At 41.7% G+C, this 14,595-nt stretch overlaps 1 protein-coding gene across 6 annotated transcripts in view; it reads right to left on the bottom strand.

Annotated features, from left to right (window-relative positions):
• Positions 1-5,581: 5,581 nt before the first annotated feature.
• The window catches only part of SRSF11 (serine and arginine rich splicing factor 11), a 204,450-nt gene continuing 195,436 nt past the window's right edge, over positions 5,582-14,595 (bottom strand). For 2 of the 6 annotated variants that reach the window (XM_033916649.1, XM_033916652.1), the window contains exons 11-12: positions 6,989-7,127; positions 5,582-6,874 (exon numbers count right to left, since the gene is read on the bottom strand). In XM_033916649.1, the coding sequence (XP_033772540.1) occupies positions 6,683-6,874; positions 6,989-7,127 (331 nt within the window). In that variant the 3' untranslated portion in view covers positions 5,582-6,682. Of the gene's footprint in view, positions 6,884-6,988; positions 7,128-14,595 lie in introns of all 6 variants that reach the window. The other 4 variants (XM_033916647.1, XM_033916650.1, XM_033916648.1 and 1 more) reach the window with 2 other exon arrangements.

The following is a 14,595-nucleotide window of genomic DNA, read 5'->3' on the forward strand; positions in this document are numbered from 1 at the left end:
AAAAGGTATTAATATAGAACCAAATCTGGAATAGAGGGCATAATTTGAGGATGCAGGGAGGAAGACTCAGGAGCAATGTTAGAAAATTATTTTTCCATAGAGGGTGGTAGATGCCTGGAATGCCCTCCCGAGGGAAGTGGTGGAAAGGAAAACGGTGATGGAATTTTTAAAAACATGGAATAAACATAGAGGGTCTCTAGAAAATGAAGGATGTAAATTAAAGAACTAAGACCAGTACTGGATAGACTTGCACAGATGGGCTGGGGAGGGCATCAATGGGAACTCCAGTAACTTGGAACATAATGATGTTACTGGCCAGACTTTATAGTAGATATCCTACAAACAGGATGGTTGGATAGGCTGGAGTGAGCTTGGACAGCAACTTCAGCATTTGGAACCTAAGACAATACCAGGTGTACTTTACAGTTTATGACCCTAAAATATCAAAGAATAATAATTTTATTCTTATATACCACAAAAACCATAATAGTTCAAGGCGGTTTACAATAAAGAAGAGCTGGACAGTCAGCGAAAATGGACACAATGTAAAGTCATCGAATACAGGTGAGCAGAATAACGGTGAGGCATAAGAGATCTTAGGTAACAATTCGGTTAGAGTATTAAAGAGATAGGGCTTAAGAGTTCCTAGGTTACAAATCAGTTAAACAAGTTTGTTTTTACTAATTTTCTTAAACTCAGGTAGGATGAGGAGTGCCAATCATTCAGTTGACCTGCTTGGAAAGCAGAGACAATTTAATTTAATCATGCATTTATAATGGGTATAACTAATGGGCAGACTGGATGGACCATTCAAGTCTTTATCTGCCATCATTTACTATGACCATAAAGGACTATGTACATATTCAATCCATGAGGTCCAAAATGTAAGAAACTGCCCCTGAAAGCTGGTCATTATTACTGACCAATGTTTCCATTTGGAATTGAGCATTTTGTTGACCTTGTTTATATCTAAAATCTCTGCACAGCTTGCAGACATGGGGATAATACCCTACTGTCCAGAATGACACACTTATTGCACTAGGAAAGCCTTATTAGCATGTTCCTGATCACAATTTTTTAGGGGATTGGCAAGAGGACTCCAGAAAAACATCAGAAAGGGGTCAAGCAAACTTCAGATGATGGTGAAGACTCACTGGTCTGAGGATTTGGTTTCATCTTTGCTAGAATAGATCACCCATTTATGGAACTGAAGAATGGGCAAAACAAAGTACACTTCTCCCTCCCTATTCGCGGGGGTTAGGGGCAGAGCCGGCCCACGAATAGGGAAAAATCATGAATAACTTTTGGCCGGCTCACCCACCCCCGGACCTTACCTGGTGGTCTAGCGATGACGCGGGGATGGAGCAATCTTCCTATACTCCTGCCCGGTGCTGCTGAGTTCCCATGGTCTCACGAGACTACAACAGGAACTCCCTTGTTGTAGGCTCGTGAGACCACAGGAACTCACAGCACGGCTCTGCATGGGGCAGGTGTAGGAAGATCGCTCCTGCCCTGCATTACCGCTAGACCACCAGGCAAGGTCCATGCTCTGATCACTCCCCTCCCCCCCGCCGCCTCTGATCACCTCCCTCTGCCTCTGATCACCCCCCCCCCGCCGCTTCCGATTGCTTCCCTCCAAATCCCAGTGCTGTTTTTTTTTTATGCCAACGAGCAATTCTGAGGGGGGGGGGCCTGGGGAAAAAAAACAAGGCTAATCGAAACTGCGAACATCGAAACCGCAAATAGGGAGGGGGAAGTGTAGTTATTGTAAGGACAAACCTTTTTGTGAAGCAAGTAAGTAAAAGTAAGAGGGAAAAAGAAGGCCGCTTTGGTTCTCAAATGTAGTAGCTGGGAAGGTAAGGAATAAGAGGTTAGCTTTCATAACTACAAAAGATTGCAGAAAGAGGAAGACAGGCAAAAATATCTGTAAAAGTTAAGAGAGGCTGGTCGAGTAGTCAGGAAAGCAAAGATACAAATGGAAGAAAAAATAGCTGGCACAGTAAAACAAGACTTTTTTTTTAGATAAATCATAGAAACATACAAAGATGACGGCAGAAAAGGGCTACAGCCCACCAAGTCTGCCCACTCTACTGACCCACCCCATCAAGTCTGAGTGCCTTACTAGGCCTCTGTAGGGATCCCATATAAATGTCCCATTTATTCTTAAAGTCAAGCACGCTGGTGGCCTTGGCCACCTGCTCTGGAAGCTTGTTCCAGTGACCCACCACTCTTTCCGTGAAGAAATACTTCCTGGTGTCACCCTTAAATTTCCCTCCTCTGAGTTTGAGCGGATGCCCTCTCGTGGCCGAGGGTCCCTTGAGTAGGAAGATGTCATCTTCCACCTCGACACGACCTGTGATGTATTTAAACGTCTCAATCATGTCGCCTCTCTCCCTGCTTTCCTCCAGTGTAGAGCTGCAATTTGTTCAGTCTCTCTTCGTACGAGAGGCCCTTGAGCCCCGAGATATTCCTAGTGGCCATCCGCTGAACCGACTCGACTCTAAGCACATCTTTGCGGTAATGTGGCCTCCAGAACTGCACACAGTAAATCAGTGATAGGAAGAAATACAAAAGTGGCATTGCGAGACTCAGAAGTGAAGGGGAGAAATATGTAGAAGCTGATAAAGGAAAGGCTGAATTGCTTAACAAATATTTCTGTTCTGTGTTTATGGCTGAATGCCAGGAGCGGGACCACAGAATACAAATGTGAATAGGGATTGAGTAGTGGTACTCAATTTTTAGAGGGTTGTGTTTGTGAGAAGCTAGCTAAGATAGACAAAGCGATGGAGCCAGAAGGTGCACTATGAGAGTACAAGGTCCTCTGATATCTCTTTCATAGGAGTAACACTGTGGAATAAGTTGACTGAATCACTAAGAGCTCTTGTAGATTTTCAGAAGTTTAAGGAACTTCTGAAAACGACATTATTTGTAGAAGCATTTCAATAAATGCTTTTTTCCCAGGATTATGAATGTTTCTGTATTGATAAGTTGTCGAGTGCTGTAAAATATGGCTACGTATACTATGCGCAATGTATAATATGTGCTGTGTGTCTTATTTTATATGATTGTCTTTAGTAAAACTGCCAAGATATAGGCAGTTAAGAAATCTTTTAAATAAATAAACTTAGGAAAGTTCTAGTGGTTCCACTGACTAACCTTTTCAAAGCTTCTCGAGTTGGGAGTGGTACCAAATGACTAGAGAAGGGCAGAACCTTCCAGCTTCAATTCTGCAGCAAATGCCTTCAACAGCTACCATACGGTGGGGTACTCCCCTGGTCCGTTTCTTGACCACTGGTCTTATGACAAGAACTAGACCCTGCTAGTGAAACTGCATCCTGGGACAAAAGGGCACGGAAGCTTCAATTCAACAGCAAATCAGAAATGCCTGAGAGTGCTAATGCCTTCAACAGCTGCCATACCGTGAGATCCTCCCCTGGTCCAGGACCATTACTGCTTTTCGACCACTGGTCTTATGCCGAGAACCAGACTCTCCAGGGAAACTGCATTTCAGGACAAAAGGGCATGAAATTTATGTTTCCACCCTCCCAATGCCAGATTGAACCTCCTAGTGCAGTTCTGGGTCCTTGCCTGTACGGAGCACATGCTGACTGTTCCCCGGCACTGCAACCACAATCATGACCAACACAGACACTGAGAACTCTGGCAGTTTCCATATCAGGCTCACAAAATCTGGGGTGAAGCTTTGCACTGGGGGTCTCGAGGACTCTGGCAGGGACTTCCTGAAGGTACTCCTGGGCTCTGCGGCATTCACATGTCTGCACTTAGCCAATTCTCCTTCAGAAGGTTCTGGAAAGGGTTTCTTCCCTTGAAACCAAGCCTCCTGTAGATCTCCAGCCCTGGAGGACACAGGGATACTAAGCCCAAGGCTCCCACCCCTTTTCCATGTACCTCATAGCATATGGAACATGGATGCTCTTCAGCTGACCATCCAGCAAAAAAATCTGGTATGATACAGGAGTAGAAAGGCCTGAGGGGGTCCATCCCTATCAATTTCAAACAAAATTGAGGGGTTTGGAGGCAGATGGAGGCTTTAGAAAACAAGATTGTTTAAAATCCAAGATGACCGTTGCCAGAGAATTCACGCCAAAAATGGCCCATGTTTAAAAATTACAGGGTGAGGGGTTTTGGAGGAGAGGGACCCTAACTCTGGCCCCAGAAAACCTCAAAATTCACTTTTTCTGACCCCCCCAACCCAATTTTCCCCATAGACCATAACCTTACTTACTGTGCCATATGGTACCTGCCTGTCTCAGCTCAGAAGTTCAGTTGGAACAAATGGAGAACTCTGCCTCACACATTCACTCTATGAACTTGGTCTTTGAGCTGCCAGTCAGAGCGATGCCAGACTGAGCCTCAACACCCAGAAAATTTCATGCGGCAACAGGGGGAGGACCATGCAGCCAGCCCACTATTAAGCCCGACCAAATCAGGATGGAGCCAGCCTATACTCATGCTCCTGATAAATCAGGGATGCAAGCAACTCTTTAGGGGATGGCCCCCAAACTCCAAAAATATTAGTTTCTCCCAAGGGCTCATCATGCTAGCAGTAGACTAACGCCGTGCGAGCTGTGTCTTCTCCCAGGCCGAGGTCCCAACAAGTGGGAACCTGTGGGCACTAAACTTGAAATGTAACCCCTCCTCCCCACTGAAAACAATAAAATCGCAGAACAGAACCATATCTGAGCAACTTGCTTGCAGAAAAAAAACTGAGGGGACAGGAGCAGCTATCTGACATCATTCTGCAAGAAACTTGCAGATTCAGATACATAACCTAGCATTTAGGATTACTAGTCACATTGCACTAGAATTACTATTATGCTGTTAACAAAACTAAATTTTATGTTGAATTAAACCTGCTGTATACCCCCTTAAGGGAATCACTTCATGAAGGCAGTTAATAAATCCCAATAAAAAAAAAAAATCCCTTAAAACTGGAAGGAAGGGCTGTGGTTCACTGGTTGAGCTGCTGCCTCTGCACCCAGAAGTTGTTAGATGAAATCCCGGTGCTGCTCTGTTGTGATCCTGGGCATGTCACTTAATCCTCCAGTGCCCACCGCTTGGAATGTCAGCTTTGAAATGCCAAAGCGACAAAAAGGCAGAATACAAATCCCTATTCCCTTCCCTCTCAAAAAGTGTTGCCTTAAATCTGAGCTTAATGCATGGTAAAGTCCCATGTTATGATGTGTTAAACCCAGATTGTACTATAGCATTCCACCTAGAAAGATGTTTAAAAATGGTGAAAATGTGAGATAGAAGGCAAGTATGCAGAAAATTCAGCAAGAATGTGAAAATATGTCTCCATAAGTAACACTTATTTTACAGATCAATTTTATAATAATCCAGATCCAAAATATTTTAATTCCCATGGCACAAGTTAATGATAACTTTCAATCTAAAATTATTTTGAGATGTGTCAATTTTTTTTTTTTTTTTTTTACCATTAAAGTACACAATTTTGGGGGGCAAGTTTTGGCTGAAAATGTTTTGTAACTTATCGTCTATACAAAAGAGGTACATTTAATAAAAAGTAACTAAACAGGAGCACAACATTACAGGGACATCAGTTTACATATTTTATTATCAAAGTTCTCTTGTAAAACAAATTTCAGAAACTGTACATCAAAATGGCACGACTGTAGCCTACTTCTGATTATTTTCCCTGACAAACAAAGAGCTCTGAAATTCTCCTGAAACTAAGAAAACAGTTAACTACTTTGCATATAACATGGAATCACTGTGTATAAGAATACTATCTGCAGTGACTGTAACACAAATTAGTTTATACAACTAGAGGTCAAATAAAACATACATTATCAAGTAGACTTGCTTTTAAAAGCATACAGTGTCTGTTTAAAATGCACTATCCTTTTTCTTTAAATTTGGTTTAATCAGAAATAAGAACCAAACTAAACATCAAAGGTCAATCTAAGTCATCATACAAGTTTGGTTTAGCTATATTAAACTGCCCATCCATTTTACACTATAAAACTGCGGTGAAAACAAAAAACCCACTGTTCAAGAGTGTATAACACTGCTGGAAAATGGAACATCTATTCTATCTGTAATAGTTTTATTATCCCATAAAAAGGTTAGTGCATTTTTAACCTCAAATCACAAATAAAAAAATAACACCCCACAAAGTCAGCCACACGGCTATGAAGATCATCTACCTACATCGGAACGTTTATTTTCAGATGTAACTAAGCAAGTTAATTTTTTATGTATTCACACTGAAGCCCCCTTAGAAAAATCATGTTATTGGGATGGTGTCTGTGTATTTTAAGTTGTCCCTGCCACATTTAACATGCTGTCAGTGCATTCCCTATACTGCTCTATTACTGCAATGAATCAAATTCAAGAAAACACAAATGAATTGAGCCACTATGGAAGATCATACATTAACAAACCCATTCCTGCTAGAGATGCATGCAGTTTTCCATTTGCATGAAGCAGCATTAGGCTATTACATCAGAGAAGAGATGTTATCTTGGTACCACTCTATAAAGCTACTTATATAAATAACTGTACTAGTTGGAGCTTTACATCAATTTATTTAGAGCTCAGAGCTGTATACATCCAGGCCAAGAATGAACAAATACAGCATAAAAATTCACACAGGAATGACACTGATGCATGTCAGCAGCTGCAGACTCTGTTAGATTCAGTCACTCATATCCATGTCCTCTTCATGGTGGTCATCACCATTTACTTTGGATTCTCTTGTTGAATCATCACTCTCTTTTTCCACTGGTGCTTCATCTATGATTGGGGAGCTTGGTTCCGATATTCTCTTCTCTTCCTTCTCCTTCTCGCTGTCATAGCCTTGCTCCTCTTCATCATAATCCCGTGTAACCTGCTTTGCCAACAAAAATTAAAACATTCAAAGTCAAATATTGTTCAACTCTTTAATAAGGCTTACAGATATAATGGTAACTGCTAGTAGACAAAATTATTATTTGTAACATACTTTCACATCTTTGTCACTCTCTGATTTTCTTTCCCGTTCTCTCTCTTTATCTTTGCTTTTCTTCTTCTTGCTAGTTGATCTCTCTCGTTCATCTCTGCTTTTTTCTTTTTCTTTATCCTTTTTCTTCTCTTTCTTGTGTCTAGAACAAATATAATTTTTTTTAAACAATTAAAAAATAAAGTACCTTTATAACCCTTACCTAGCACAAGCTTTAAGGGCCCTTTTTACAAAAGCTACAGTAGTGATTCCTGGGCGGCAAATATAACAATTTCTATGAGCTTCATCACATTTCCCGCATCATGAATCACTACTGTGGCTTTGTAAAAGGGACCCTAAAAGAATTTTTTCAAATGTAAATATGAAATGCCTACTTGCCATGCAAAACTATAAAAAATTGGTTTTATTCATAACTGCTTTATTTAAAACATGAAGCATTGTCCCATGATCTATTGGAGCTATTTCATGTACCAGGCTCCCAGCAGCAAGTGAAAGCAGAGGTTGTACAGTATAACACAGGGAAACTGCACGCATACAAAGTACTCTCTAAACTGCACAGAGTTCACCTCCTGAATGCCACAGGAATCTGTTTCAACTGCACAAGGCAAGCAGGTCTCTTGGGAGTCCTGCAGAACCTGCTTCTCTCATGTAAATGACAAGTCAGGAACGTAAGGTATTTGAAATCAAAATGTTATGACACCCAACAGACAAGACTTAAAGATCTTGGTTTTCTAATGCAATACAAACCATAAAATTATACTTTGGCACCTTATCATTCATCCATATCCCACTGTCTGTCTCTCACCCACCCAGCTCTCCCTGTTTCTCACCTTGCCCACCCTCTTACCACTTCCTGTGAGACTGCCATTGAAATACTTCTATATTTTACTTCTGTTATTTGTCATCATTTGATCTGAAGGGTGGGGGTTACCTTTGAAAGCTAATTAAAAAAATGCATTAAGTCCAATAAAAAGGTATCACCTTATTTCTTTTATGTTTTGTTAATTTCTACATATTACATAATAATTCCTAGCATTCTGTTTGTTCTTTTGGCTGCTACTGTACACTGGGCAGGCGATATTGGGGTAACTGAAATCACAACTATCTTATCTAGGAATATATGGATTTAAAAATATATATATATCAAACAATTTACAGCCATAAATTAAAGATCACAATTTCTAAGGGATTATACTCCCTCAAAAAATAAGCTATTTGGAGCGCCATTTTTGAATAGAACGGCTAAGTCTGATTTGGATATAAAACCAAGGATTGGATTGGATATTTCCAGCAAAACGTCCAAAGTTGAGGGTAAAAAAACTATCATTTTTAAACTGGACATCCAAATACATATTTTTTTGAAACTCATCTACTTGGACGTTTTGGCCACCAGAATGTCAAATTTTATATCCCATTTTTGACCACAAAACCATCCAAATCAGAAATGTCCAAATTAGCACTATTTAGACGTAGGGGAACCAGCATTGTAATGGACTGGCCATATAGATATGCCAAGAGAGCAATGGAGCACCTTAGAGGGCACTACTGTGTGGATTGTGAAACATTGCAGGCAGACCTTAGGAAATTGGAAAACTGGGCGTCCAAGTGGCAGATGAAATTTAATGTGGACAAATCAAAGTGATGCACATTGGGAAGAATAACCTAAATCACAGTTACTGGATTGTAAGGGTCCACCTTGGGGGTTAGCGCCCAAGAAAAGGAACTGGGTATCCTCGTAGACAATACGATGAAACCTTCTGCCCAATGTGCAGCAGTGGCCAAAAAGCAAACAAGATGCTAGGAATAATTAAAAAAAGGATGGTTAACAAGACTAAGGATATTATAACAGTGTTCTTTAACCTTTTTATACCTATGGACGCGCAGGAAAAAAAAATTATTTTGTGGACCGGCAAACTACTAGGACTGAAATTAAAAAACCCCATTTCCACCCCGTCTCCGCAAGCTCGGTCCTCGCAAACCATCTGATCCCATCCGCACAAGCTTCAGTTATGATTTTATACTGAATGTATTTTATTAAAGTATAAAAAGAAACAATATTCTGTACAATTGTCATTTTATAAATACAAATAATACAGAGCAAGGATCAACAAAACCCCTGTCTCCCCTCCCCTTCACATATATCCCCTCTACTATCAAGAAAACTGAAAAAGCCAAATTATTACAGAATGCTACACAGAAATATCATGCTAACAGAATACCGCAGTCACACATAGCAGGAATAGGGGAATGCAACTAAGGCAACTGCCCCCCTGGTCAGAAAGAGCCCTAAGCCACTGCCTGGACTTTGCAGTCCCCAGTTATGTCTAACACCAGCTCTAGCAGGATATATATTTCAAATCTGATATATTATAATCAAAAAATAGAAATAAAATTATTTGTTTCTACCTTTTGTTGTCTCTGGTTTCTGCTTTCATCTTCTTTTCACTCTCTTCCTTCCAGCGTCTGCCCTCGCTGTCTCTTCAATCCAGCATCTGCCCCTTCCATCTACTGTCTGACCTCTCCCCCTTCCATATAGTGTTTGTCTTCTTTCTATGCCCCTCTCCCCTTTCCATCCAGCCTATGCCCCTCTCTCCTTTTTACACGATTCATTCCAGCTTCACTGCTCTCATTTTTATCTCTCCTACATCAGATCTAGCATCTTTGTCCCTCTCAATTTCTCTGCTGACCCCCTTCCCATCTCATTCCTGTCTCTCCCCTTCCCCTCCTTTAATCGCCCTACCAGCTGTTTCCTTCATTTTTTCTTCTCCCTTCCCTTCTCCCCCTGTCCAGCAGTAACTCTCTTCCCTTTCCTTTCCCTCCTCCCCTCCCAGCAGCATCTCTCCTTCTCCCTCTCCAGGTCCAGTAGCAGCTGTCCATTTTTTTTCACCATGCCCAGCAGCTTTCTCCCCTCCCAGCAACTCTCCTTACTTGCCAGCGCTGCGATTCAGTAAGGCAGCCTCGGGTCCTTTGTTGGGTCACACCGCCTCTGAGGAAAACGGAAGTTGCATCATCAGAGGCGGCCCGATTCAGCAAAAGCTCCAAGGCTTCCTTCCTGAATCGCTGCGCTTGTAAGTAAGGAGAGTCGCTGGGAGGGGAGAAAGCACACTGTCTGAGGCTCCCCATTATCTCTCCAGCCCTGCGCGAACTATTGCTTCTCGATCTTGCCGGTCCTGCTTGGACTGGCAGGAAATTGAAGATGTTGATCTTGCTGGTCCTGCGCGGACTGGCAGGAATTTTCTGCGGACCGGCACTGGTCCGCAGACCGGCGGTTAAAGAACTGTGTATTATAATGCCTCTGTATTGCTCCATGGTGAGACCTCATCTGGAGTACTGTGTTCAGTTCTGGTCTCTTTATCTCAAGAAAGATATAATGGCGCTAGAAAAGGTTCAACGAAGAGCGATCAAGATGATAAAGGAGATGGAACTTCTCTGATATGAGAAAAGACTAAAAAGGTTAGGAATCTTCAGCTTGGAAACGAGATGGCTGAGGGGAGATATGATTGAAGTCTACAAAATCCTGAGTAGAATAGAATGGGTATAAGTGAATCGATTTTTCACTCCATCAAAAATTACAAAGACTAGGGGGACACTTAATGAAGTTATAAGGCAATTACTTCTAAAACCAATAGTAGGAAATATTTTTTCACTCAGAGAATAGTTAAGCTCAGGAACACATTGCCAGAGGTTGTGGTAAGAGCAGATACCATAGCTAATTTTAAGAAAAGTTGGGAAAATTTTCTGGACAAAAAGTCCATAGTCTGTTATTGAGAAAAACATGAGGTAAGCCACTTGCTTGCCCTGAATCTGTAGCATGGTATGTTGCTACTTCTTGTGTTCTGGCCAGGTACTTGGGACCTGGATTGGCCACCATGAGAATGGGCTACTCTTATGTTAGGCTTAAGTCATATTTAGCAGAGCTCTAATGAATTCCAATAGCAGTGATGGGCTCAGTTAGAATATACTTCCATGTAACTTCTTTCACTTTTACTCATTCTACACCACTCAGAATTTTGTAGACCTCAATTATATCTCCCCTCTCTTTTCCAAACGGAAGAGCCCTAACTTCTTTAGCCTTTCCTCATGAGAGGAGTTGGTTGCTCTTCTTTGAAACTTTTATAATTCCACTATATCTTGAGATACAGCAACCAGAAATGAATGCAATACTCAAGGTAAGGTCATAGCATGCAGTAAGAACATATGAGTTGCCATTTCCGGATCAGACCCTGGGTCCATCAAGTCTGGAGATCCGCACATGCGGAGGCCTCGCCAGGTGTGCCCTGGCATAGATTAAGTCCCCATGTCACTGTATGCTTCCCAAGGGAGATGTGCACCTAATATACCCTTACCTGTGTCACTCTATGCCACTCCTAAGGAGATGTGCATCTAGTTTACCCTTAAATCCTAGAATGGTGGATTCTGCAATTACTTCCTCCTGGAGAGCATTCCAGACGTCCACCACTCGCTGTGTGAAACAGAACTTCCTGATATTCGTCCTGGACCTGTCCCCCCTCAGCTTCAGTCCGTGTCACATTGGACATTGTAAATAGCTGCTTTCCCTGCTCTATTATGTCGAATCCTTTCAGTATTTTGAAAGTCTCGATCAGATCTCCTCGCAGTCTCCTCTTCTCGAGGGAGAACAATCCCAGTCTAAGTCGTTCCTCGTAGTTCAGGTTCTCCATACCATTCACTAGCTTTGTTGCTCGTCTCTGCACCCTCTCTAGCAGTTTTATATCCTTCTTTAGATATGGGGACCAATGCTGGACACAGTATTCTAGGAGCGGTCTGACCATGGCTATCTACTCGTGATACCCTTCTTTATCACGCCTAGCATTCTATTTCTTTCCTCGCTGCCGCTGCATATTGCGTCGACGGCTTCAGGGTCCTATCTATCAGTACACCCAGGTCCCTTTCCTGTTCGGTCTTTTCCAGAGTTACACCTGACACACTATACTTGTGATCTTTATTTTTTCTGCCCAGATGCATCACTTTGCATTTTTCCACATTAAACTTCATCTGCCATTTGTCTGCCCACTTCTCCAATTGATTTAAGTCGCTCTGGAATTCTTCACTGTCCTTCTGCGATCTGATTGCTCGGCATAGCTTTGTGTCGTCTGAAAACTTGATGATTTCACTGGATATTCCTTCTTCTAGGTCATTTATGAAAATATTAAATAAGATGGGTCCAAGTACCGAGGCCTGGGGTACACCGCTAGTCACTTTTTCCCATTCTGAGAACTTCCCATTTATGCCCAAACTCTGTTTTCTGTTCTTCAGCCATTTGCCTATCCATCTTAGTACATCTCCCCCTATTCCATGGCCTTGTAGTTTCCTGAGAAGTCTTACATGTGGAACCTTGTCGAACGCTTTCTGAAAGTCCAAGTATACAATATCCACCGGTTCTCCACTATATTTGTCTGTTCACTGTCTCAAAAAATTGGAGTAGGTTCGTCAAACATGATTTCCTTTTCCTGAACCCATATTGACTGGCTCCCATCAGGTCATGTGTGTCTAGATGCCGGACTATGCTATCTTTGATCAGCGCCTCAACCATCTTCCCAGGGACAGACATGAGGCTCACAGGTCTGTAATTGCCTGGCACTCCTCTCGATCCTTTCTTAAATATCAGCGTAATGTTTGCTATCTTCTGGTCGTCAGGTATCTGTTCTGTTTTGATCGATAGGTTGGCAAGTTTCTGCAATAGTTCTCCGATTTCAAATTTCAGTTTTTAAAGGTCTAATTTATCATCCCTTTCCTAAAAATTCCTAGCATCTTATTTGCTTTTTTTGTGCACCACCGCACATTGGGCAGAAGATCTGAGCTTACTGTCAATACTTTTCTTGAGTGCTGAATCCCAAGGTGGGCCCCAGCATCTGGTAACTATGATTATGGATTCTTCTTCCCAATGTGCATCACTTCATTTGTACACATTAAATTTAATCTGCCATTTGGATGCCCAGTCTTCCAATTTCCTAAGATCTTCCTGCAATTTTTCAAAGTTTGAATAGAACTGAAAGGTATTGGCGGGATAGAAGACCCCAATGTAATGTAATGTTTTAAACAACTTTGAATTGTAGGGGAATCTTTGATTTACCTTTTGGAGGCTTGAGGCCTAACTCAGGTCATGAACCATCTTTTCTCTCCAGAAGCATTATGGACTTGTTTATAAGATGTGTGTGTTCAAACTGTGTCTTGTTCTGTTATTATCTTGGCAAAACATGCTATCTGACCAGTGAATTTGTCTATTTTTCTGTGTGCTCAACAATACCCTTTTAGACAGGTTCTGATTGGCCTATGTGTGTCACCTGTGAACGGCAAGAGAGAAAAACTACACACACTGGACTCAGTCAAGTTTGGACTTCCTGTGGTCTGAACTTGGAGAGTTCTCCGGTGCATTTAGAGGAGAAAGAAGCAAATAAGAGAAGAATCTTCCTGGTTGTCATGCCTCCCATTGGCTGATGGGGAGACTATTCTGTATTCAGACATTAATGAACTTTCTCTCTAGACTACAACCTTTTTCATAAAGAACTGGCAACTGAGTGCTTTGTGTTTTATCTGTCTGAAATACCTTTCACTATAGCTGTACTGGAATTTTGGATCTTACTTACTGAACTTCAGGGCTCACTGAAGCTTGTAGCCTGAAGAAAAATCATTTAACATCCAATGCTGACCTCAGCTGAAAAAGAGATGTGAATTCCTACAGTTCTAGAGGTTAGACCAGACATGGGCAACTATGAATATGTATTGAAAGCAGTGCATGCAAACAGATCTCATGCATATTCATTGGGGAAATCCTGAAAACCCAATTGGATTCCGGCCCTCGAGGACCGGATTTGCCCATGTCTGGGTTAGACAGTATCCTTGGTTTGTCAAGGAGGAGTTATTCTCGGGACTTTAGTAATTAGCCTAAGTCATATTATAGTTGAAACAGAGAAATATGGCAGGTAAAGGCCAAATGGCCCATCTAGTCTGCCCATTCACAGCATCCACTATCTCCTCTTCTTCCTAAGAGATCCCATGTGCCTGTCCCATGCTTTCTTGAATTCAGACACAGTCTGTCTTCACTATCTCTACCGGGAGCCTATTCCATGCATCTACTACCCCTTTAGGTAAAAAAGTATTTTCTTAAGATTACTCGTGAGCCTATCACCTTTTAACTTCATCCTATGCCCTCTCATTCTGGAGATTTATATTCTTCTCAGGTAATCTTATTATAACAATAGATAGAGATAATAGTGGTTTTAGTTATATTTACTGATTACTAATTGTTTATAAATATGGGAATCAACAACCATAATTGCAAAGGATGAAGCATGCAGCTTAGGAATACGCCTCGTCTCCAACCTATCACTATCCAACCATATCTCTCAGGTGGTCTCTACCTCATTTTACTACTTATGACAACTCCAGAAAATAAGGAACTACTTCTTAGAATCTGACATCACCCAATTTCTCTATGCTTTCATCCTCTCCCGAATGGACTACTGCAACACGCTGCTCAATGTTCTCGCAGCAAAAATAAAACGTCTCCAATGTGTTCAAAATGCATCAATCAGACTTCCAAGAAACCTTCAGGCCCATGACCCTGTCTCCAAAGCGCTATCAGCAGCACA

Source organism: Geotrypetes seraphini, chromosome 12 (assembly GCF_902459505.1).
Source record: "Geotrypetes seraphini chromosome 12, aGeoSer1.1, whole genome shotgun sequence".
NCBI lineage: Eukaryota > Metazoa > Chordata > Amphibia > Gymnophiona > Dermophiidae > Geotrypetes > Geotrypetes seraphini.